At 35.6% G+C, this 23,115-nt stretch overlaps 6 protein-coding genes across 7 annotated transcripts; 1 reads left to right on the plus strand and 5 right to left on the minus strand.

The window, feature by feature from the left end:
• Nucleotides 1–111: 111 nt before the first annotated feature.
• Nucleotides 112–8,375, minus strand: LOC144850067 (apolipoprotein D-like). Of its 2 annotated transcripts, none has more exons than XM_078707255.1 (4): nucleotides 8,364–8,375; nucleotides 1,864–2,082; nucleotides 1,353–1,479; nucleotides 112–1,060 (listed from the first exon to the last, which is right to left on the minus strand). In XM_078707255.1, the coding sequence occupies exons 2-4, from the start codon at nucleotides 2,074–2,076 to the stop codon at nucleotides 807–809; spliced, it is 594 nt and encodes a 197-aa protein (XP_078563381.1). In that variant the 5' UTR covers nucleotides 2,077–2,082; nucleotides 8,364–8,375; the 3' UTR covers nucleotides 112–806. The 2 variants fall into 2 exon arrangements, with proteins under 2 accessions (XP_078563381.1, XP_078563380.1); XM_078707254.1 differs by lacking the exon at nucleotides 8,364–8,375 and adding an exon at nucleotides 2,936–3,002.
• Nucleotides 4,298–5,395, minus strand: LOC144851073 (apolipoprotein D-like). Its single transcript, XM_078708595.1, has 3 exons — nucleotides 5,180–5,395; nucleotides 4,896–5,019; nucleotides 4,298–4,551 (listed from the first exon to the last, which is right to left on the minus strand). Exons 1-3 carry the CDS (start codon nucleotides 5,393–5,395, stop codon nucleotides 4,298–4,300), a joined length of 594 nt encoding a protein of 197 aa, XP_078564721.1.
• Nucleotides 8,376–8,937: 562 nt separating the features above from the next.
• LOC144850069 (apolipoprotein D-like) lies at nucleotides 8,938–11,425 on the minus strand. The gene is made up of 4 exons (XM_078707256.1): nucleotides 11,316–11,425; nucleotides 10,506–10,729; nucleotides 10,190–10,313; nucleotides 8,938–9,592 (listed from the first exon to the last, which is right to left on the minus strand). Exons 2-4 carry the CDS (start codon nucleotides 10,719–10,721, stop codon nucleotides 9,342–9,344), a joined length of 591 nt encoding a protein of 196 aa, XP_078563382.1. The 5' UTR covers nucleotides 10,722–10,729; nucleotides 11,316–11,425; the 3' UTR covers nucleotides 8,938–9,341.
• A 2,754-nt stretch (nucleotides 11,426–14,179) lies between these two features.
• On the plus strand, nucleotides 14,180–15,813 carry LOC144850333 (apolipoprotein D-like). The gene is made up of 3 exons (XM_078707592.1): nucleotides 14,180–14,398; nucleotides 14,738–14,861; nucleotides 15,312–15,813. The coding sequence occupies exons 1-3, from the start codon at nucleotides 14,183–14,185 to the stop codon at nucleotides 15,563–15,565; spliced, it is 594 nt and encodes a 197-aa protein (XP_078563718.1). The 5' UTR covers nucleotides 14,180–14,182; the 3' UTR covers nucleotides 15,566–15,813.
• Nucleotides 15,814–16,033: 220 nt separating this feature from the next.
• Nucleotides 16,034–18,019, minus strand: LOC144849700 (apolipoprotein D-like). Its single transcript, XM_078706708.1, has 4 exons — nucleotides 17,860–18,019; nucleotides 17,484–17,705; nucleotides 17,072–17,195; nucleotides 16,034–16,907 (listed from the first exon to the last, which is right to left on the minus strand). Exons 2-4 carry the CDS (start codon nucleotides 17,694–17,696, stop codon nucleotides 16,558–16,560), a joined length of 687 nt encoding a protein of 228 aa, XP_078562834.1. The 5' UTR covers nucleotides 17,697–17,705; nucleotides 17,860–18,019; the 3' UTR covers nucleotides 16,034–16,557.
• Nucleotides 18,020–19,758: 1,739 nt separating this feature from the next.
• On the minus strand, nucleotides 19,759–22,176 carry LOC144850094 (apolipoprotein D-like). The gene is made up of 4 exons (XM_078707289.1): nucleotides 22,023–22,176; nucleotides 21,338–21,553; nucleotides 20,905–21,028; nucleotides 19,759–20,453 (listed from the first exon to the last, which is right to left on the minus strand). Exons 1-4 carry the CDS (start codon nucleotides 22,074–22,076, stop codon nucleotides 20,125–20,127), a joined length of 723 nt encoding a protein of 240 aa, XP_078563415.1. The 5' UTR covers nucleotides 22,077–22,176; the 3' UTR covers nucleotides 19,759–20,124.
• Between the last annotated feature and the right edge of the window lie 939 nt (nucleotides 22,177–23,115).

A 23,115-nucleotide genomic window follows, 5' to 3' on the forward strand; every position in this document is an offset into this window, starting at 1 on the left:
CGGGCGCGACCGCTGATCGTCTTTGACTGGAGAGGCTACCGTACCCAGTATAAAGAAATAAAGTAATATTAATAAATAGCAGTTAAATATAAATAAAACAATCGACAACTATTTTATGAAACTATTCATTTAATGCATTAACTATATTACGTATAAAAAGGGTTTCTTTAAAAAATAGAAGATATATATCCACTAAGCATGCAAAACATTTTATGTTTAAAAATATATGCATCTAAGTGACGTCATGATTAGACTTGATAGTCCAGTAACAAATGACGTCATGATTAGACTTGAGAGTCCAGTGACGTTTTAAAAAGATGCTTTGGCTTAAATTCTTTGGTATTATATTTCGATAAACGTATGTATTGTTCATATACAGTTTGACAACAGTATGACCGGTCACATTCGGTTTTAAAGCATAATATTTGTTTAATAACATCACTTATTAGAAGAGAAAGTGAAAATAGTGAAAACTATTAATATATTCTATATTATAGGAGTGTATTGATTGGCGAATTTACACAGACGACGAGCGGTAACGGTATTATTAAGCGGAAAACCGCATAGCTTGTCCCACGTAGAATCTCTATTTATCCACATCGGAAACCGCGCCCGTCCGCTCCGCGCTTTGTGTTTACCGCTCGTCTGTGTGTAAATTGGCCTTTAACGTTCTAAAACGGTCTCGACACCCTCTCAGCACTCTAGAATATTAAGTATATATGAAGGAAGATGCGCTAAAAGTGTCGTTTTTTGTCCACGAACCCTGGTTCATATCCACGGTACGTCACCCCGAGTGAGGTGGATATCTACACAGTCGTATCTCTAGGAGGACAGTCGACGTGTCCGTAATAATCGAATTTGTCTGTATCGATTCCCTGCTTGCCGAATTCGTTCACCCACTTGTCTATTACACTTATGTCTCCAACTGACTTGGTCACGTCACGTACAAGAATCCAGTTAAATTGAATATTGAAAAAGTTAAAGAAACCAGTGCAGGAATGGATGAGGGCGTACTCTTCGTAGTCCGTGGCCAACACCCAGTAGTCTCCTCTCGGCTGCCCTGAAATACAATTGTAAACATTGCATAACTAGTTATACGGTACGGGAGGCGATATTGGAGAGAGTGTTGTCCGTCAAGCTACACATCAGAAACAGCACTTCAAACTTGTTCGTAAATAGGCTAAATGCTATTTCAACGTAATTTAAATCAATTGTGCATTTGGGCCTACTAATTGAAAAAATAAATAAATAAAAAATAAAAAAGAAATAAATAAAGTAATGCATTACTAATAAAAGCAAAACTAGACCTCGACACGATTACGGTCATAATGCGATTTTAAGGTAGTACTTACACCAGCTAAATTTGACTCCAAGTTTCGCCAAACTGGGGTCTTTATTTGGCTTAGCATCGCCGATGTCTGTGTTGTAACCTTCACCAGGAAAGTAACCACTGTTATCAACTTCAATATGTCCATTATCCTGTTAATTAAAACAAACTTTAAAGTATTAGTGGAAACTCGTCTGAATTGTGAATGAGTGCGCGCAGTTAATCGTGGGTTCCCACATACCAGGACGTATACGCCACGCAAGGACGTATACGCAACGCAAGGACGTATACGCAACGCAAACGAGTTGACCAATGAATAATTCATCACTTGTGATTGGTCAAATCACTTACGTTGCACCTCGTATTGTTGCATCTGTGAGTGGAAACCAAGATTTAACAGTAATCAGTTAATATCTGAAAACGTGACTTAGTCATCACGTCATGATAAAAAAGACAACAAGATAAAACTTTGGTAAAAAAACAGTAGAGAGAGATTTCCTTTTCATATTTTAAATATTTGTTATATACAATTTTACCTTTAATGTATAATTGGCGGTTACGCATCTCGCATCTTTTTCGAACGAAGTAGGAAAACGGGCAGCCTCGTACCAAGTCCCCAAATATGGCATCACATTAAAATCGTTGACCACTGTGACATCTGGGCATCCGCCCCAGGCGTAAACCTGGCCATTAATAGCGCCAACAAGGCCAGCAATGAGAAGACATACAAACTGTACGTGTGAACACATGTTTACCTGAATGGGAAATAGTAATTATGAATATAGAGGTACTGCCGTAGTATATAATCTATTGTTGTTTGTTTACTAAACAGATCAAGACACTGTCCAAATACGTTGTAACGTTTTGGTTCACACCCGTTCACACTGAGACGAAATGCACAAGGACGTACGCGCAGTGCAAGTCCAATCACAAGTGATGGATTATTCGAATTGTCGCTTGTCATCGGTCAATAGTCGCTTGCGTTGCGCTTAAAACGACCTTTTGTCAACCGTCCTAGGTGGGAAACAAGCTTTAAGAAAGGGCATTAGGCTATTTAATATCTAACTAAAGTAGGTCTACAGATACGTTTACTGGCACCTGTCGACGAGTAACAGTCGACTCCTCAGTCGACTACAACCCAAGTTCACATCCAAATGATAGAAAAAAAAAACAATATAAGTGTTGACAAACTTAAATTTGGCCTATATCGGATTACCATTTTGAGCAAATTGTTTAAACACGAATTCTTTATTCCGAGTACAGTACGGTGTACCAACAAAAGTCATCCGCATCATAAGCTTTCATGTAGGCCTACTACAAATTTACATTGTTCATGAAAATTGTTAATTTTCAGAAAAAATACTGTATATAGTGTGCTGAGATATTCTAAAACTATAACATTCTTTTAAACTATACAAAAAAAACTATAGTCCCAACTTGTATACTGAAAAAAAGGAAATTCTACTAATATAAAATTGTTAATCAACCGAAATAATAATTAAATATTATTAAATTGTTTAACGTATTACCTAATACACAGGGATTAAATAAAAGGTATCTCAACAAAGAAATATTCTTTTTAAAGATACACAACAAAGTAAATCTTACCAGCGAATTTTCAAGATCTATGATCAACAGCGGCCTAGATTTAGCTCGCAATACGGGACCCGCAATACCAGCGACTGTGTAAGCTTTATTTAACAGTGTGTATATAAGCGTAAAGATATTTAAATGAGGTTATGTAATAGGCGATACCATTTACAAAATAGGTTATATTTTATTCTGGTTCCCATTATGCATGATTTGTTTACAGTTTAATTCAAATTCAAATTTGTTTCCTTTTTTCCTTTTTATCATAAGATTATAATAATACAATTATACCAATAATGGTAAATGAAATTAACATAGGAAGGAGTTAGCCCCTAATTTGTTTTACCTCCCCCCGCCACAGTAATGGTTTCGCCTTTTGCGTGACCGGACGTCTTACTTATTAACTTACATAAGATTTTGACTTACATAAGTTTTTGTCCTGTGTAAATAAACTTAAGAAAAGGTTCTTAAAAAGTTAAGTATTGGAGGTGAAAGTTCTTAACTTGGTAACCTTTATTTTAGACAATAGTCACGTTCCAATAACGCTTTTGAACTTGAGATTAAGAAAATAACCCGTGCTTTTCAACGTTCATAAATTTGACTTATTCTTTGATGGCTTCTTTTCACCATGTAATATCAAAATAGACATCACATTGAAATAGATATAATACTGATATTAAAAAAGTGAAACCTAGATAGGATAGGTCAAAGATCTTTAAGGTGTCATTGTGGGCCGCGTGGTAGTTTATCTTTATTCGAAAGTGGGAAGCGTAGGACTGAGGTGATCTCACAGGATATGACGCGATACAAAGAGCAAAGCTCTGTCTACACTATCAAACTAGTTCGACAAAGAAAGTGTGATGTGTCCAAATATGGTAGTAATATGACATCATCATGTCCATATGGGCACATCACATATGTCGCATAAAGTTTGGTAGTGTACAGATCTTTAAAGATATAAAGTGAAAAATACACGTTTATTCAATTTGCATTTAGGCATTAACTAAATTAAATATCTTTGATTCGACAATCCACAACCAAACTACGTCTTATAAAAACGAAACTTTAAAAAAACGAAAATCGTAAATGCTGATCAGGCAAATCCGTGGTTTATTTTATTGGGCCTACACATGCGCAGTGTAAACATATCAATAGCATTTATACATGACAATGTACTATACTTCAATATCATTAATGTTTAATAAATAATTGATTTTAATTACAAAATTACAATTTTAATCAAAACCTAGAACGATTTAGAAATACGATGTATGATAACATAATGAATGTCCAAATTTTTAAAAAACATTCAATGATTTCTTTTTCTCTTTTCATCGACTTTTTTTTCTCAGAATCTCCCTACTCGGTGTCATTCTTTTCCTATACAGCCGTGTCTTTAGGAGGGCAGTTGACGTGACCGTAGAACTGAAATCTGTCGATATCAATTCCTTGCTTTTCGAATTTAGTCAGCTGAGGTTGTATCTTGCTAGCGTCACCAGTTGACAAGCTGGAGTCACGTACTAGAATCCAGTTCAGTTGAACGTTGAACAGGTCAAAAAATGACGAACAAGAATGGACCAGAGTGTATGTATCATAATCGGTATCCAACACCCAGTATTTACCACGTGGTTGCACTGAAAGTAGGAAGAACAAATCGTACAATCGATCCAATGTTTGAATATAAAAAACGCGGTTTAGGCCTATAGGCTACAATTCGTGATTGCTAATTGCTATACCTAGTCTAGGTAGGTGAGGGCAAACACAATTATTGGAAGGGAATTTTTCTTACGTTGCGTAGGTTGCGTTCCGTTGCGTCGCTACTGTAGTGGGAACATAGCTTTAGCGCGATAGCGGCGCCTTATTTAAAACACTGTGATCAATGTGTGCACGCGTTGCGGACAGAATGTCGCATATACCTTTAACGAATCGCGTTAACCTTTTGCAAGCCAAGTGGCAAACCAACGAAGTAGGTACTTACGCGTACTGAATTTGAGTCCAATCTTGGCGGGGTTATCAGGATTGGGCTTTCCGTCGCCAACGTCTGAACCGTAACCTTCACCTGGAAAGTAACCGCTGTTCAATACGTTGATATGACCGTTATCCTACATTAGAAAATACAATATTTATATATAAAAATTATAGGCCTATTTATATTTTAGTAATAGCAGCCACTATGATGTTAGTTCGACGCGCCATATGTTTCTGTAAGAAGAGAAACCATGGTTACCACATGATAATCCTAGGCCTACTATGCAATCTTACCTTTAAAGTATAATTTGCGACTACGCATCGAGAATCCTTCTGAAACGTGGTATAAAAACGAGCCGCTTCGTACCAAATTCCTAAATATCTGTTAACGTCAAAATTCTCTTGTACCGTGACCTCTGGGCAAGGGCCGCGGGAGTATACCTGGGCATTGATAGAGCCAACGAGGCAGACAGCGACCAGAAGGCAAGCATACTGAATTTGTGCGTACATCTTTTAAATCTACGAAAACAAAAAATAATAAAAAGCAGAAATCACCAAACAATATGGTTAGTAGTACTCGTTGAGCATCAAGATAGGATTGTGATTATCTTTTGCATAAAGCTATGTTACATTATCAAACTAATTTGCCCAAATATGGTAGTGATATGCCCAAATATGGTCTGATACGACATCATCATGACTATGGGCACATTTTTTGTCACATACAATGTGTAGACAGAGCTTTAACAAATTACCCTTTGTTACGCATTATTTTGTGTCAATGTGCTGAGCACTCCACATATGCACTTCAAAAGTTGATAAAAGCTCGTTTTTGTTGTCGTTATTGTACCACCAACAGAATAATACACTTTATTCTAGAGATTAATTATGAAATAGTCGATATCTACTATAGCCTACGCCTAAACAAGGAGTATAGCAACGGGTTTTAAGTGCCGGCAACAATAAATGAAACCAAATGGAACGATCGTAACATAAGAAAAAAGCATAACGTAAAATAAATTAATAATTATAACAAATCTTACCGAAAGATGATTTGGATGAAGTCTTCGATGAGGAGGATTTCAGCAGCGACTTGTACTAAACTGTCTTTGTGTATTGTATTTATAAGTTGAAAGTATGTAAATAAAGTTACATAAGTGACGATTCCATTTACTAGATGGGAATACTGATAATTGATATTAATTAATATGTCTGTATAGTAACGTAATCTTATTTATAATTATTTGCAACATCCCCCTCGCCAAAATAGTACGGTCTGTTTTTCGTGAGAACGCTACAGAAGTTTATAATCTAAGAAAACTTACATAATTGTATGACTTATGTAAGAACGAAGAATTCCTGAGAAAGTTTTTTAAAATTTAGTTCCTAATTCCATCTGTTTTTGTGGTTCCATTATGTAAGTCCAGGTTATCCTAAAAAATAAAATATATATATGATAAAGGTGAAGAAACTGTGCTTTTCATGCGATGTTTTTACTGGAATAATGGACGATCTTCTTGCGCGTGTTGGTCACTTTTTTAATAACATTTTATCAGTATTTCCATCTAGCACATTTGAAGATGTTTTTAATTTTAGTCATTCAAAGTGTCTTGCAATAAAATAATTCACATTTTCAGCGCAAGAAAAACTTTAAAACATCATTGATAAAATTTAAAATGTGAATTGAAAACAAGATGACATCAACCTTCAGAAGAAACTACAAGTATTTAAATTTACCAGTGGTAGTTGTACTAGAGGGATGATTGTTTGGGGGTTGGTACTTATCCGGTGGTGTCCGGTGGTGTCCCGGGTGGTCTTGTTTCTGGAGGGGGTAGTTGTCCGGACACTAATTTGCATAATCTTAGCTCCAACAATACATGTTTGCAAAGGAAGATTGTGATCTCTGTAGTTCATGCATCAGGTAAATCAGCAATTGATTATCTTTGTTTGTGTAATGACTATTAGCAGGCAGATGGTCCATGATGAACAGGGAGGAGCAACTTTAAAATCTGTTTGATCAAGAAGGGTATTTTCTTGTTGTGTTCACACATGGCTAACAGCTTAATGCACAGCTAGTAGGTTCATTTAGACATTTTTGATTAATATAAGCCTAAATCTATATTACAGTTCAAGAGTCTGTTAATCAATAATTGATACATTTATTTTATTTTTCCACTTTTGCTGTTAAAGATTATCACCCTGAAAATGATTTAAAAACAATGTTTGTTGCTATAAAAAGTTTGATAAAAAATATATTATCTAAACACTCAACGTACGCATGACGATTGACATTTATTTACAATGTTGGTTACTTAGTAACCATGATGACATTAATAATAATATATTTATTCCTTCCAAAATTCACACAATGACAAACAAATAAAGGAATATAAAAACTACATACAGAAGGAGGGCAAAACACCGAAGAAAAAGTTCCTATATTACCAGAAAGGTTTTCTCTGCCCATTGAAATGACATATACATTATCATTGAACTTGACAATTAAATAAAACTTAAGTTTATCAATTTGTATTTAATCATTATCAAAATCATTAGAATGTTGTGAAAAAAACTTCCTTTTAGAAAAATGTATAATGTTTATCTAGCGAATTGACCAATGGCAAGAGACCACATAATCCATCGCTTGTGATTGGTCAAATTTGCATCCCTAGTGGGAAACAAGCTTTAGTCATCTGCAGACATTAACGAAGTAAATTGTTCAATTTAGTTCTTTGATTCTGTTATTGCCTCATAAAACGTTGTTCAAGTAATTCCAGCCAGTATCGGCATTGTGGATCAATAAGATAGCGCATTGTATGATTTTTAATAGACCTGAGTTACTGATAAGGCGGAAATGAAACCTGGTCACGAAGGCCTGTATATTTCTAGGCCTAGAGAATGTATCCAGAATACTTATAAAAATCTAGAAGACAAACTTACAATTTACATTATTTAAAATGTCTGTGAGGTTGTTTGATGTAGGCCTAAAATAATAGCAATGAGATACACAATTGTGCAATTATTACGTTCAGTTCAGCTGAGTTCCAGAAAACAAATATAATGCTAAAAGAATTTAAAAATTGATTTAAAATAGTCCTTTTTAGACAAAAATTCTAAGCTTGCAAACTTGCAGCATTTATTTCTTTTTTTGGCAATGAACATGACGTCATAAGGTGCAGGGAACCGGTTATGTAATGTGAAAATGAGTTCAAAACTTACCGTATAAAAGTATAAGCATCAACTGAAGTTCGTTTTTGTACACTCGTTAGAATTGGAGAGTCAGTTGATAGTGATGATTCGGTTTACTTATTGACAATCCCTTCTACCTCATAAAATGTTTTGTAAGACTATTTTGTGATCAGTAAATACTATTTTTTTATTTGATGAAGAGACAAAATAAATTAAATGAACCATTCCTAGAAAAATCCACGTGATGTACATGGAACTTGTTTATGTAACACAAATAAAATAGACTTGCCTCGTGTCTGTATTTTTCTTTTCTTTTTTCCATAATACTGTGCTACTGTAAAACCATAATTAGCTACTAGACACAAAGAGGCCTGTGGATGGAATTTAAATATTCTAAAATAGTGTAGGCCTATAATATAATTATGACGCGATAATGCTAAAATACGGTACACATTTATTCATGTGTTCATACATACATGTTTATATTTCTGTTTACTATCCACAACACATGAACTCCATTAAGTAAATTTGTATAACAGGCCAATTGGATCCATGGTTGAATCACATTGAAACGTAAACGAAACGTATAAACTAGATGAGATGGTGATTAGACATATCAGTCAAAAGATATACATTTTGTCATACAAGGCGTTCCATACGTATAATATACTTTAGGTGAAATTACATACAAAATGGCAACCCTCACTGTGGTACTAACACTATAAATAAAAATAAAGCGGCTTTGGTAAATAAAGATTAACCAATGAAATAAATACAACAATTTATGAACTACTTCATTGGTGTTTAATAACTTCATTTCAATTACAAAATTACAATCTTAATCAAAATCTATACATATTAAATTTCCATTAAATTATCAAGCGTCTTCTATGCGACGTCATGCATAGGCCTATGGGTAATGTATTGAATATTACGAATATTCAAAAACCACCTTATTTTCATTATGGCATTTCATTAAACAAGTAATAAATCTAAATTTAATATACTCGTGTTTTTTTTACATTAATAGTTATAAGATCTCAGAACAAATTGAACATTAATTTATTTCAATTCATTTTATTGTAAACTTGTTAGTTTTTGATAGTAAGTCAATGATTAAAGTAATAGGCCTAAAGAATCTCTAAAATTGTAAAGCTAGTCATGCGCAGTATGATTGTATCAAGGATTCATTTTTTTTTCATTTCTGTGTAACCAATTAATTTTCTTCAGAATTCCCTACTGGGCATCATTTCGTTCCTGTAGGCTTCTATACAGCCGTGTCTTTAGGAGGGCAGTTGACGTGACCGTAGAACTGAAATTTGCTGACATCAATTCCCTGCTCTTCGAATTTAGTCAGCTGAGGTTGTATCTTGCTAGCGTCACCAGTTGACAAGCTGGAGTCACGTACTAGAACCCAGTTGAATTGAATGTTCTCGTCAAGAATAGCCGTACAAGAATGGACGAGAGTGTAGGTATCATAATCGGTATCCAACACCCAGTATTTACCACGTGGTTGCACTGAAAGTAGGAAGAACAAATCGTACAAAGTGGTTATATCGACGACAGATCCGACGGAAGTTTTGAAACAAAAATCGAAGTTGGAATATTTCACAGATGCGCAGTCATAACTGCAGTTCTAGAAAAGCGTATATTACAAAATGAATGTGGATACACACACCACCAAATAAACATAGAAGTATAATTGATGGAATAAGCTATGGCATTTATCTGTGTGACTTTTTTTTTAAGCATAATTGTGTGTATATATTTTGTTAAATCAGTACACTAATGCTTCATTCCGTCCCACTACCTTGTGGACGCAACGCAGGCACGTATAAAGCGCAACGTAAATTGTGATTTGACCAATCACAAGCGATGAAATATTCGAACAGCAGTCGCTTGTTATTGGTCAACTCGCTTGCTTTGCGTCGTATGTCTTTGCGTTTCGCTAGAGTGATAACCAAGTTTAACGCGATACGCATCATTAAAAACACTCAGCAATGGTTGCGCGCGCGTTTGCCGCAAAAGCGTAAACGTTTAACTAAAACTTTTTGAAAACAAGAAAAAGGAAATGCCAACTCAACGAAATCTAGTTGTTTTGGTAGGCTTACTTACGTGTACTGAATTTGACTCCAAGCTTGGCTGGATTATTAGGGTCTGGCTTTGCGTCACCAACGGCGGATTGATATCCTTCTCCTGGAAAGTAACCGCTGTTCAATACATTCACATGACCGTTATCCTAGATTAGAAAATACAATTTGCAAATAAAAATTTAAATATTATAATATATTTATAATAGTAAAATGATGTATTTTTCGTCTTTACGACGCGCCGTATGTTTCTGTAAGATGAGAAAACAGGGCTGGCGGAGTACCCATGAGTATCAATGGTACCGCATGATAAGCCTAGGCCTACTGTTATGCAGTCTTACCTTTAAAGTATAATTAGCAACTACACATCGGGATTCCTTCTGAAATTCTGCATAGAATCTAGCAGCTTCGTACCAAACGCCTAAATAGCTTGCAACGTCAAAATTCTCTTGTACCGTGACCTCTGGACAGGGACCTTTAGAAAATACCTGGGCATTGATAGAGCCAACGAGGCAGACAGTGACGAGAAGGCAAGCAAACTTGTGTGCATACATCATTTTTATATCTATGAAAACAAATTAGTTAAAAGCAGATCAACAAACGATTTGTTAACCCTGTTGTCCACATAGGCTGAGAATTTCTTTACGTCACACGAAATTAATGCGCATTGTTGGTCAACACTTTCACGCGGCAGTGGGAAAACATGGTAGATATGATGCGTGCGATTATTTCTTGCGTTATTGTCATGTCTTTCATTGACGAATTTTGCATTATTTTTGTTGATGGGCTGATCTAAAAAGAAGGTAATGTATCACAGAAAGGCATCGGTTTACTAAGCTTGTACACATGCATAGTATTTGTTATTAATATCATTTAACAAGTACTTTTTTTAAGCATATGGTACACGTATACAATATAAGTGTCAACGATTTTATACTAGGCGTTAACCTAGATACGAGATAAATGATTTTCATTTTTAACGAAACTTTGTTATAGAAATGAATGATAAAAACTGTGTATATACAAGCAGTTAACATAGTAGACTAGACATATTATGATAACGGTTTACGTATCGAAAAGAGTGGATGGATTAATCACATGATATGTGTAACATAAAAAGCATCAAATATATTAATTAAAAAGGAACTTACCGATTTGTTCGAAGAGAATAAGATGAATACTTGATGAGACTTCAGCAACGAATACTAAACTGTCTTTGCGTATTGTATTTATAAGTTTAAAGTTACATAATTGGCGATTCCATTTACTAGATGAGAATACTGATAATTAATTGATAATGAAATAATATAAAACAACCGTAATCACAAATTATTTCCGTATATCGTAGGATTTGTCGAACTATAGATATGGTCCCATTTAAGAATAAAAATACAATAAAAAAAGTTTCTTTGCAGGTTTCTTTAACGGTAAAATTCTGCATTTTTTTTAAAATAATTAGATTACGTCATCATTACATTCCCCCTCACCGCCAAAATAGTACAATCTGTTTTTTTGTAAGAACATTACATAAGTTGAAAATCTACAAAACTTACATAATTGTATGACTTATGTAAGAACGAAGAATTCATGAGAAAGTTTCTCTAATTTAGTTCCTATCTCCATCTGTTTTGTACGCTCTCGTTATGTAAGTATAATAGGTTATCTAAAAGAAGAGAGAAGAAATAGTGCTCTTCATACGAAAGCTCCTATGTTTCTTGGGGTCATATATATAAATAATTATTGGAGAATATTGCGCGTGTTGAAATTCTTTTTTTTTTATCATGTAAAATGGTTTTCAATAACATATTCATCAACCTTCTCGTAAGTACAAAATAGTTGTTATTGTAACTACTGTGGAGTAACGTCAGAAGTTGCGAATTGGTCAGAAGTTTTGCCCTACTCTGACGTATTTATGAATTTTATGACATTATTATGAATTATGCGTGCGTGTGGTTATTCTCAAGGGTACCGTTGTAGTTGTCCGGATACAATTTGCAATTTTACTCCAACAATACATGTTTGCAAAGGAAGATTGTAATCTCTGTAGTTCATACGTAAGATAAGTCCGGAAATTAGTATCTCTGTTTGTGTTAATGATTATTAGCATGCAGATGGTCCATGATCAAACCGGGGGGAGCAATACTTTGATAACGCAAGACTGTTTGATCAGGGGGAGGAGATGTAAATATGTTCTTGTTTTGTTCACACTAGGACCAGCGGCTTAAAGCGCAGCTGTTAAGTTCACTCATGCCTTGGTTTTTAGTTTAGTTATATAATTTGTTCATTCATTCATTCAAGTTAAAACAAAATAACAATAAAAAAGAACATTTCTTTTAATTTACAAATATTAATATGAGAATAAAACAGACTGGAAAAGAAAGAAGTGTCTTAAAAAATGGTAATACATAAGCCTAATAAGATATAGTCATCTGTGCATAAAGGAAGTAACATGTTTTATTTAATACTTTGATACTACTATAATTGTGTTTATGCTGTACCTGTTATTGCCTCATAAAACGTTGTTGAAACCAATGATTGGTGTTTGTGGATCAAGATAGTGCATTGTACGATATTTAAGTAGGCCTATACTGATATGGAGGAAATGATACTAGCCTCCTAGGTATGTTGTTATGTGCATAGTATGGTATTGATATGACATCATCGTGTCCATATATGGGCACATCACATTTTTTGTCACAAAAACTTCGATAGTGTAGACAGAGCTTTAAAGATAAATTTTGAAGTTTTCATTATTTGATACTAAACTGTAAAACACGTATAAACACATAAGACCTACTCCCATATTTCAGCTAGTAATCAGCTCAATTGTGTTTTGATCTTTTATCTCCTTTTTAGTAGGCTTTATTGCGAACTTACAACTGGTTTTAGCAATGAACATGTCACGGTGCATGGAACTAGTTAAAGAAAGCTTAAAACCTACTTTAGTCTATTAATTGAATTGAATCAACTGATAAAGTTACATAACATTTTGTTTTGGAAAAAGTCAGCTGGTGCACACGGAACTTGTTTATATAACACAAATAGAAATGAAACCATCGAGTTGACAAGTTAATATAAATAAAACCTAGTTTACTATTTAAAAGTTGAATAGAGTAACTAAAGGTAAAACCGTGAAATTTAAAAGGCCTATTTAGTATAGTACGTTCACGTTTTGGCTGGAAGAGCATAATACAGAATACCGAGGGACACGCAAGCTATGCCTTTATGTCTCAACATCAGACAAAAAAAAAAGGCCTATGGCACCCTTCACTGCTTCCTAGAAACTTTAGAAAAACAAAGTAATAAAAAAATAAAGTATTCCTAATCGACGAGTGACACTAACAGTTATGTCCGAAGACATTGCACTGAGAAGATTTTTGAATGGTTATTTCAAGCCCATTTTACATAAAAAAATATAAACAACAACATAGAAAACAGGGGAAAAAACAGAATACTGATGTATAATATAATTGTAATATAGTGAAATGACCTTAAAGGTCAAAAGGAGCTTAAGATTATTTTACGGATGATTATAAAGCATTGACATAATACAGAACAATAAACAGATGGAGATAGGAACTAAATTAAAGAAACTTTCCCAGGAATTCTTCGTTCTTACATAAGTCATACAATTATGTAATTTTTCTTAGATTATAAACTTCTGTAGCGTTCTCACGAAAAACAGGCCGTACTATTTTGGCGAGGGGGATGTTTCAAATTAGATTACTAAAAAACGTCATAATATAGATGGACTGTTAATACAATGTTCAAACCCATCTAGTAAATGGAATCGCCAATTATGTAACTCTAAACTTATAAATACAATACGCAAAGACAGTTTAGTACAAGTCGCTGCTGAAATCCTCCTCATCGAAGACTTCATCCAAATCTTTCAAACAAATCGGTAAGAAGTTTATTAATATATTTTAAGTAATGCTTTTTTTTTTCAAATGAGTACTAACAAATCGTTTGTTGATCTGCTTTTGATTCGATTTGTTTCGTTTTCATAGATATAAAGATGTCCTCACAAATCCAGTCTGCTTGCCTTCTGATTGCTGTGTGCCTCGTTGGTTCTATCAGTGCCCAGGTATGGGATTTCGGTCCCTGCCCAGAGGTCACAGTACAAGATAATTTTGACGTTGCAAGCTATTTAGGCGTTTGGTACGAAGCTGCTAGATTCTATGCAGAGTTTCAGGGAGATGCACGATGCGTAGTCGCTGAATACAGTTTAAAGGTGAGGTTACACCATCCCGCGGCATGAAGTGTTTTGAAATAACACTGTGTGTGTGAACGGGAATAACAACTATGTTGATCTGGGCCTCCGTGAATAAATTAAGTCAAATTGAATCATATTGATTTGATTTGACTACGGTACTTAATTCTCTGCCTTTCGATGAGAGAGAGCTGTCCAATCAAACTTTATCACCATAAACACCTTAAGTAGAAGAACAACGTTTAAGTTGGTTTAGTTAAGCTTTTCTTGGTTTTCGATTTCTCATCTTCACCATTTCACATTTATATATTATTATAGGCCTATCATTTTTATTCACAAATATTGTATTTTCTAATGTAGGACAACGGCCATGTGAATGTATTGAACACCGCTTACTTTCCAGGAGAAGGATATCAATCCGCCGTCGGTGACGCCAAGGCAAACCCTGACAATCCTGCCAAGCTTGGAGTCAAATTCAGTCGGTGTAAGTACCTAAACTAGGATTCATTTGGGCCGGCTAACTTTCCTGGGTTCCAAAGGCGTGACGCGCATCTTCGTTGCACGTTTAAGCGTGGTTCCCACTAGAACGCAACGCAACGACGTATTGACGCAAAGTGATGTATTGCCTAATCACAAATGGGAACCGACGACGCAATAGTGCTGCAAACATCGTAGATTTGATTTTACGCAGGCGGGACAAACACAATTATTGGAAGGCCATTTTCTACGTTGCGTAGGTTGCTTTACGTTGCGTCGCTAGTGGGAACCAAGCATTAGTGATTTGACCAATCACAAGCGATAGATTATTCAAACTGTCGCGTGCCATTGGTCAACTCGTTTGCCTTGTTGCGCGTACGTCCTTGCGCTGCGTCTCTTGTGGGAATCATGCTTTATAAAAAATTAACAACTTTATAACAATTTATTCTTTTTATAGGGTCACCACGGGCTAAATACTGGGTGTTGGATACCGATTATGTGGAGTCCGCTCTTGTCCATTCTTGCACGTCAATTTTTGGCCTAGTCAATGTCCAATTCAACTGGATTCTTGTACGTGACTCCAGCTTATCAACTGGTGACGCTAGCAAGATACAACCTGAGCTGACTAAATTCGAAGAGCAGGGAATTGATGTCAGCAAATTTCAGTTCTACGGTCACGTCAACTGCCCTCCTAAAGACATGATTGTATAGCAGAAGCCTACACAGGAAAGGAATGACGCCGACAAGTTTAGGCTTCATTAAAAAATTAAAGTTGGAATGAATAAATTAAATGCTGATGTTTTCTGGTATCTTTACTCCTAATGTCAAGAAACACAGGTATATTGAATTATTAGGCAAAAATCCGTTACATTACCCATAAGCATATGCATGACGTCACACGGAAGACGCTTTAGAATTCAATATTTTGACATAAAGTATATCATACATTGAATTTTAAAATCGGCATAGATTTCGATTAGAATTGTAATTTTGTAATTAAAATGAAGTTATTAAAGATTGATGAAGTAGTTCATAAGATGGTAGTGTATTTATTTTATCTGAATATTATATTATTATAACATCATCGTTGATCTTGGAAACCAAACTTCAACATAATCACTTTCAGAATCATCATGGTCATACGTCATAATCAAATTAAATAACATTCAAAGACTTAGATTTGACTTATACTGTGTTTTTTATTTCCACAAAGTCGACCGTCAGATAAAAGGTGATTATATCCCTACATGTAGGACAAACTCCCCCACTATTATTTGAAACCAAGTTATTACTGATGATGATTCATCAACGTAGTACTACTGTGATGTGCGATAAATATAGTATAACAAAATGCACGTATGTCAGCAGTGTATGTAGGGAGGAATGCCAGGCCAGATTGTAGTTAATAAAGTACCGGGATGTATTTAAATTGGCCGTTGTATGAATAACTCCCTGTTGTCTTCTGTGTACCTGTCGTCCGCGAGGATTTTTCAGTGAACAGCAGCAAAACAGTACGTACGGTACGGTTATTATATTTTAAGCTAGGCCTAATGAGTTTGTGTATTTATGCTAATTTTGTATCGTTGAAACATATCAAAATAGGAATTTTTCATGAACCGTGACTAATTTTTTTTTAACCCATGTTTACTGTATAAGTCATTTTATTCTGCTCGTAAAACATTTTTGGTCAGTTTTTCGTCCTCTTACATTCCCTCTTCGTGGCTATGGCTATTTATATTGTTATCATTTGTATCGATTTCGTTGGAATCAGTCTTGTCCCCTTTCTTATCCTTCTTCTTCTTGTACTTAGTCCTCGCCGCGTGTGACGGGCAATCATCTTGTTCGGTATACTCGAACTGGCTCACATCTATACCAGCCTCGTTAAACCGGTACATCAGGTTGTTCAATAAGGTTTCGGGTACAGTAGGTTTACGCGAAAAAATCCAGTTAAACTGCATATTAAAAGTTCCCCAAAAGTATTCGGTGCATGAATGGATGAGGGCGTAGTGGTCGTAATCTGTGTCCATGATCACAAACGACATAACAGGTTGCCCTATAAGACAAAAGATACACGATCATTGTGTGATACGCAATTTCTTGCGCTGCGCACTTGTGGTTACGCAATTAATACAGCACTTTTCGTCAATATGTCGCTGCGTTGCGTCGCTAGTGGGAAACATGCTTTAAATCATTATATATTTTAAAAAGTGTGCTTACACCATTTGAATCTGCTGTGGAGTATGGCAGGATCAGTTTCATCTTGTGTGACGTATATAACTTTGTCGACATAGCCTCTGAATGGAAGGTACCTTTGGTTTGTTACTCTTACGGTACCGTCATCCTAATATAAAGAATCACATACAATTTGACAAAAATATCGATAATGCGTCAGTACAGAAATGTAGATCTAACGACGACGTATACAAGACTTATGCTGCTGAAACATTATCTATAAATAATTTTCGATCAATTATCATTGACAAATTGAGAGAATACATAGTTTGATACGCGCGTTTAAAAATTGATAAAAATGATAGGCGTAGGCACGCGCGCGTGAAATCGGACACAGATAAAAAAAGACATTGCAGCCTATCTATAACAAGTGTATCTATATTAATAAACGACTTACCATTATTGTGTGATTGTCGCTTACACATTTCGAGGCATACTCGAATAAACTGGGAAAGCGAGCAACCTCGTACCATACCCCAGCAAATTCTTCGTAATCAAACCTTCTCTCGGTGGAAACTACGGGACATCGACCGCAGTCAAACTTTTGACCACTCGACGTACCAACCACGAAACAGATTAAAAGACACACAAATATCTTCCGCTGCGACATCTTTATTCGCTGTAAAATATGGGCACATCACATTGTTTTGTCACATAAAGTTTGATAGTGTAGACAGAGCTTAATACCAAGTTTCTAGTTCACACTAGGCCTATTATTATTTGATGTGCGAGTAAAGTTATTAGGACTGATGCAAAAGAAATACAATTCTTACCTTGCCTTTGGGATGTCGAGGATGTAGGCTCCTATCATGTAAGACGTGAAGACTAAAAGCTGGTCGGGGATAATAAGTGTATTAAAACTTTTAAAAAGGCAATTGGATTTATATGATAGGGGTTGTACCGGTATATTAACACAAATAACACAACTGGAGAACAATATTACGATAATTTACAACCCTCTTCATTAAGTGAAACACTCCAAATTCCCTCCCCACGTTTTATTGGAATGTACATGTCTAGATTTGATAAGATTAAGTCTAAATCTAAGATATTGCCTCCTAATATTTCACGTATTGTGAGATATTTTTCGATAAACGTTCTTTTTATCACAGATTCAAGTTAAATTTTATCGATAAGCCTTTGAAATATGAATTTATTATCGGTTTTCGCAAACGTTTGAACCCAAATGAGACTTTTCTATTATTATCGACAGACACGCCATCTTCCAATCCATACTGTAATGCGTCTGATCTGTCTATTATCTTTCCTGGAGTAATAACGATCTTAATTTTTATTTTTTTTTAAACTTTTGTTTTTTTAGGGTTTACTCCAATCAGCAAAACATATGGGACAAACTACAAAAAAAAAATATAATAAAGTACGAAATGAAAACAAAATTACCAATTGTAATACAAATATTTGATATTAAACAGTAATTGCAACAACAACAAAAATACAAATAAATAAATTATGTAAATAATTTCAATTATTGGAAATTAAGTTATTAATAATTATTAGATTTACATTACTGAAAATTGTATTATTAAATTGATTTAATATATTCAAAATTATAGAAAAATATAATAAATTGCACAGAATTTTATTTATTGAATTCCAGTTATTAATATGGGATTTTAAGTTGCTGAAACTTGTATTCATTTATTGAATTGGAAAAAAATGATATGAAAAGAAAACAAAAATTCCTCCTACCACCAAGTTGACCTTCAAAATGGGTTTTAGTAAAGAAACAAAAATTAGTGGTATGATTGCTGTCAAATCGCAGAGTCTAATGATTGGTTCCAACACGTAACGCACGTAAGTGATGTCGCTTGTGATTGGTCAACTCGCTAGCGGTGCGTCTATTATAATATTGGTTCCCACTAGGACGTAACGCAACGCAAAGTGATTTGACCAATCGATAGATTATTCGAATAGTCGCAAGTCCTTGCGTTACGTTCTAGTGTGAACCAAGCTATAGTGTGAGCCAAGCTATAGTGTGAACCAAGCTATAGTGTGAACCAAGCTATAGTGTGAACCAAAGCTATAGTGTGAGCCAAGCTATAGTGTGAACCAAGCTATAGTGTGAACCAAGCTATAGTGTGAACCAAGCTATAGTGTGAACCAAGCTATAGTGTGAACCAAGCTATAGTGTGAACCAAGCTATAGTGTGAACCAAGCTATAGTGTGAACCAAGCTATAGTGTGAACCAAGCTATAGTGTGAACCAAGCTATAGTGTGAACCAAAGCTATAGTGTGAACCAAAGCTATAGTGTGAACCAAAGCTATTGTGTGAACCAAGCTATAGTGTGAACCAAGCTATAGTGTGAACCAAGCTATAGTGTGAACCAAGCTATAGTGTGAACCAAGCTATAGTGTGAACCAAAAGTTCCTTATAAGACTTCTTGGTTACAACTTGGACGCAACGCAAGTACGTAAGCGCGCCGCCAATCATGATGTAATCACACTGCCGCTTGTGGTTGGTCAACTCACTTCGTTGCGTCTTCATTGCGCCTACGTCGTTGCGTCTACGTCGTTGCATCAACGTCGTTACGTCTACGTCATTGATTGCGTTGCCGTGGAAACCAAGCTTTAACATCATCACTATCAGAAGCATCACAGTGGTCATACGTCATAAATCACACATAAACGACATTCAAAGACATAGATTTGACTATATTTTACTGTGTTTATTATTTCCTCAAAGTGACGTTAGACAAAGGGTGAATATCCATAGAACAAACTCCCCTGCACTTATTTCTTACAACAACAAATACACTACTGTACTTATAAACGATTCGCCATCCACATTTCAATAAGGTAGTCTCACCCTTAGAAATACATATATTTTTATAACTTGTAAATTTGAAAAATTGTTTTATACTACTTATAAATATGTTTTAAAGATGAATATACTAACTAAATGATATTATGATTTTTAACCTTTGACCTCGTTTTTCTCGTTGTTGAAAGGTTGAAAGTTTGGTCATTTTCCGTCCCTTTACATTCCCTCTTCGTGGCTATTATTTATATTATCAGTATTAAATGCTATTTATATCGTTAACATCAATTTCGTTGGAATCCGTTTTCGTCTTGTCCCCTTCCTTAGACTTCTTCTTGTACTTGGTCCTCCTCTCGTCTGCCGGACAATCATTCTGCTCGGTGTACACATATCGTTCTGTATCTATACCTTGGTCATTAATTCGGTCCATCAGATTGGCCATTAGGCTCTCGGACACAGTAGCATGACGCGAAAATATCCAGGACAACTGGACATTGAAAGTGCCGCAAAAGTATGAGGTGCAGGAATGGACGATGGAATAGTGGTCGTAATCTGTGTCAACGAACTTGTACTCATAAGCGGGTAGCCCTGCAAGAGATAATGATAATATGCAAACAAGCAGCTCAGTAACGCGCGCAAGAAGAACGTACGCACAACGCAATCATAAACGAGGTCTTGGACAAACTGCTTGCGGTAAGGGCCTTTCACACCTGTTCAGACACGGTTCCGGTCCGGCGCCGGCAAATCAAATCGAACGTGAATGTTTCGTTTTCATGACGCTCCACGCGGCTATGCGCTAATATAGATATTTCACTAAACATTTTCCGGCCCCAGACCGGAACCGTGCCTGAACAGGTGTGAAAGACCCTTTACGTGTAACATCCTATTTGTTGCCTCCGCAAGAACAAAACTTCTAAAATATAAAAGGTAATATACAAGTGTTATGTGATAGACTATACCTATGAACGAAACATAACTCATCCACCAACCCCCCCCCCCCCCCCCCCACCCTCCATGATTATTCAAGAAGTGTCCTTACACCATTTCAGTTTGCTGTAGATTATGGCAGGGTTGGTTTGATCTTGTATAGCGTACATTATATAGTCAACATAGCCTCTGATTGGATAAAACCTATGCATTGCTATTTCTACGCTACCATTGTCCTGTAAAAATAAAATAACAATTTCATGGCTATTAAAATTTGATAAAAAAAATGATACCATACCGGTACGTCTAGAAAAGCAGTGCTGTTGTAACGACAGGGTATTTTTAGTCGCGTGGACGCGACTCTATATATGTCGGTCGGTCGGTCGGTCGGTCTGTCTGTCGGTCTGTCGGTCCGGTATCACTATGCATTGTAGCACGCGACTTAATGGCTGTTGGCCTTGTTGTTTAATGATTTGACGCATGGATCATTCTGAACTGGTGCTTATTGATCAAACACGCGCGTGGAACGAGTGCAAGATACTTACCAACATCGTGTGATTACTGGTCACACATTTGGTGTTGAACTCAAATGCGCTTGGATAACGAGCAATTTCGTACCACAACCCAACATAACGTTCATATTCAAACCTCTTTTCGGTGGAAACTTCGGGACATGCGCCCCAATTAAACACAACGCCACTCGTCGTACCAATGACGAAACAGAATAACAGACACACAAATATTGTCGTCTGCGACATCGTCTGTAACAAAATACATTATATAAACCAGTATAAAATTATATACAGACGTAACATTGCAATAAAATGTATCCTAAAACAAGTAATTGAACTAAAGTCGAAGTAAGTCAGGTCCCGGTTCATTCTACTTCTTAATCAGTATTTTCTACAAAATGAATGACCACCAACATGTATAAGCGCTATTTGTTCATACAAGTACCATTTAGTCTCTGGTTCACACTAGTTTTGTGTGTTTCGTCATCGCGTAACTCAGCTTTAAGCTTGGTTCACACTACGCAACCGTAACGACGTACAGTAGGCGCGAAACGCAAGTTACCATTCACAAGAGACAGTTCGGACGCGCGATCCGTCAGCCGTGATTGGTCAAATTGATTGGGTTGCGTTTACGTTCTTGCGTTGCGTCTAAGTGTGAACCATGCTTTAGCGCGAGTAAAGTTATTACGACAGGTACCTTAGCAACAAATATTCTTACCTTGCCTTTCGAATTCCGAGGAGGTAACTTACAAGACGAAGAATCAATCGGCATCCACCAGTCATGAGCGTTTTAAAAACTTTTACAGAGGGCAATTCGATTACGTGATAGGGGATTAACACAAAATATAACAATAATTACCAACCATCTATTAAACATTTAAAAAAAACATTTCAAATTCCCTCCCCAAATTTTATTCGAATGTACATTTCTAGTTTTGATAAGATTAAGTCTAAATCTAAGATATTGTCTGCTAATATTTCACGAATTGTGATTTTTTTTCGATAAACGTTCTTTTTATCACAGATTCATGTTTAATTTTATCGATAAGCCTCGTGAAATATGAATTAATATCAGTTTTCGCGAACGTTTGAACCCAAATGAGACTTTTCTATTGTTATCGACAGACACGCCATCTTCCAATCCATATTGTAACGCGACTGATCTGTCGATATCTCTCCTTGAGTAATGACCACCTTATATATATATGTTAGCATATGTTAGCATCAAGGCAGATCACAGATAAACCAAACATATATAAAAAACAAAGTACAACAAGCACAAAATAGGAAATCAACTATGAATACTGTACATGCTTTTCACACTACCACCAATATTTAAAGTATCGTCTACTAGTGTAGTGAGTTCTGAAAATGTTCCTCTAAAGCTTGGTTCACACTAGCGACGCAAGTAACGCAACGACGTATCAACGCAAAGTGCTGTATTGCGTAATCGACAACAACGCAGGTTTGATTTCACGCAGGCGGGGGAAAACACAATGATTGGAAGGGCATTTTCTTACATTGCGTAGGTTGCGTCGCTAGTGGGAACCAAGCTTTATACGGGTTCTATGATTGATTTTTTCTATGATTTCTTTCTTTATTCATCCAAAAAAAATACATAAACATAACATTATAATATAAAACATTAAAATAATTGGATAAAAAGGAAGAAGAGAAAAGGCAACTTCATGCCTATCTAGCTCTACTCCCTGTATAACTAAATGATTTCAATTATAATAATAGATGTATATATATAAATATAAATCATACTGTAAATTATACACCATTCCGTTCTACATTAGCCTACTAAT

This window comes from Antedon bifida, chromosome 8 (assembly GCF_963402885.1).
Source record: "Antedon bifida chromosome 8, ecAntBifi1.1, whole genome shotgun sequence".
Lineage (NCBI taxonomy): Eukaryota > Metazoa > Echinodermata > Crinoidea > Comatulida > Antedonidae > Antedon > Antedon bifida.

Coding starts and splice junctions, on each gene's coding strand:
- LOC144849700 (XM_078706708.1), bottom strand. CDS start 17,696: ATGTCGCAGCGGAAGATATTTGTGTGTCTTTTAATCTGTTTCGTGGTT. Junction 17,196..17,483: donor GCGACAATCACACAATAATG/GTAAGTCGTTTA, acceptor TCTTTATATTAG/GATGACGGTACCGTAAGAGT. Junction 16,908..17,071: donor CCACAGCAGATTCAAATGGT/GTAAGCACACTT, acceptor TTTGTCTTATAG/GGCAACCTGTTATGTCGTTT.
- LOC144851073 (XM_078708595.1), bottom strand. CDS start 5,395: ATGTACGCACAAATTCAGTATGCTTGCCTTCTGGTCGCTGTCTGCCTC. Junction 5,020..5,179: donor TCGCAAATTATACTTTAAAG/GTAAGATTGCAT, acceptor TTTCTAATGTAG/GATAACGGTCATATCAACGT. Junction 4,552..4,895: donor TGGACTCAAATTCAGTACGC/GTAAGTACCTAC, acceptor TCCTACTTTCAG/TGCAACCACGTGGTAAATAC.
- LOC144850094 (XM_078707289.1), bottom strand. CDS start 22,076: ATGCCGATTGATTCTTCGTCTTGTAAGTTACCTCCTCGGAATTCGAAA. Junction 21,554..22,022: donor CTCGGAATTCGAAAGGCAAG/GTAAGAATATTT, acceptor ATTTTGTTACAG/ACGATGTCGCAGACGACAAT. Junction 21,029..21,337: donor CCAGTAATCACACGATGTTG/GTAAGTATCTTG, acceptor TTATTTTTACAG/GACAATGGTAGCGTAGAAAT.
- LOC144850333 (XM_078707592.1), top strand. CDS start 14,183: ATGTCCTCACAAATCCAGTCTGCTTGCCTTCTGATTGCTGTGTGCCTC. Junction 14,399..14,737: donor TCGCTGAATACAGTTTAAAG/GTGAGGTTACAC, acceptor TTTCTAATGTAG/GACAACGGCCATGTGAATGT. Junction 14,862..15,311: donor TGGAGTCAAATTCAGTCGGT/GTAAGTACCTAA, acceptor TTCTTTTTATAG/GGTCACCACGGGCTAAATAC.
- LOC144850067 (XM_078707255.1), bottom strand. CDS start 2,076: ATGTGTTCACACGTACAGTTTGTATGTCTTCTCATTGCTGGCCTTGTT. Junction 1,480..1,863: donor CCGCCAATTATACATTAAAG/GTAAAATTGTAT, acceptor TTTAATTAACAG/GATAATGGACATATTGAAGT. Junction 1,061..1,352: donor TGGAGTCAAATTTAGCTGGT/GTAAGTACTACC, acceptor ATTGTATTTCAG/GGCAGCCGAGAGGAGACTAC.
- LOC144850069 (XM_078707256.1), bottom strand. CDS start 10,721: ATGATGTATGCACACAAGTTTGCTTGCCTTCTCGTCACTGTCTGCCTC. Junction 10,314..10,505: donor TTGCTAATTATACTTTAAAG/GTAAGACTGCAT, acceptor TTTCTAATCTAG/GATAACGGTCATGTGAATGT. Junction 9,593..10,189: donor TGGAGTCAAATTCAGTACAC/GTAAGTAAGCCT, acceptor TCCTACTTTCAG/TGCAACCACGTGGTAAATAC.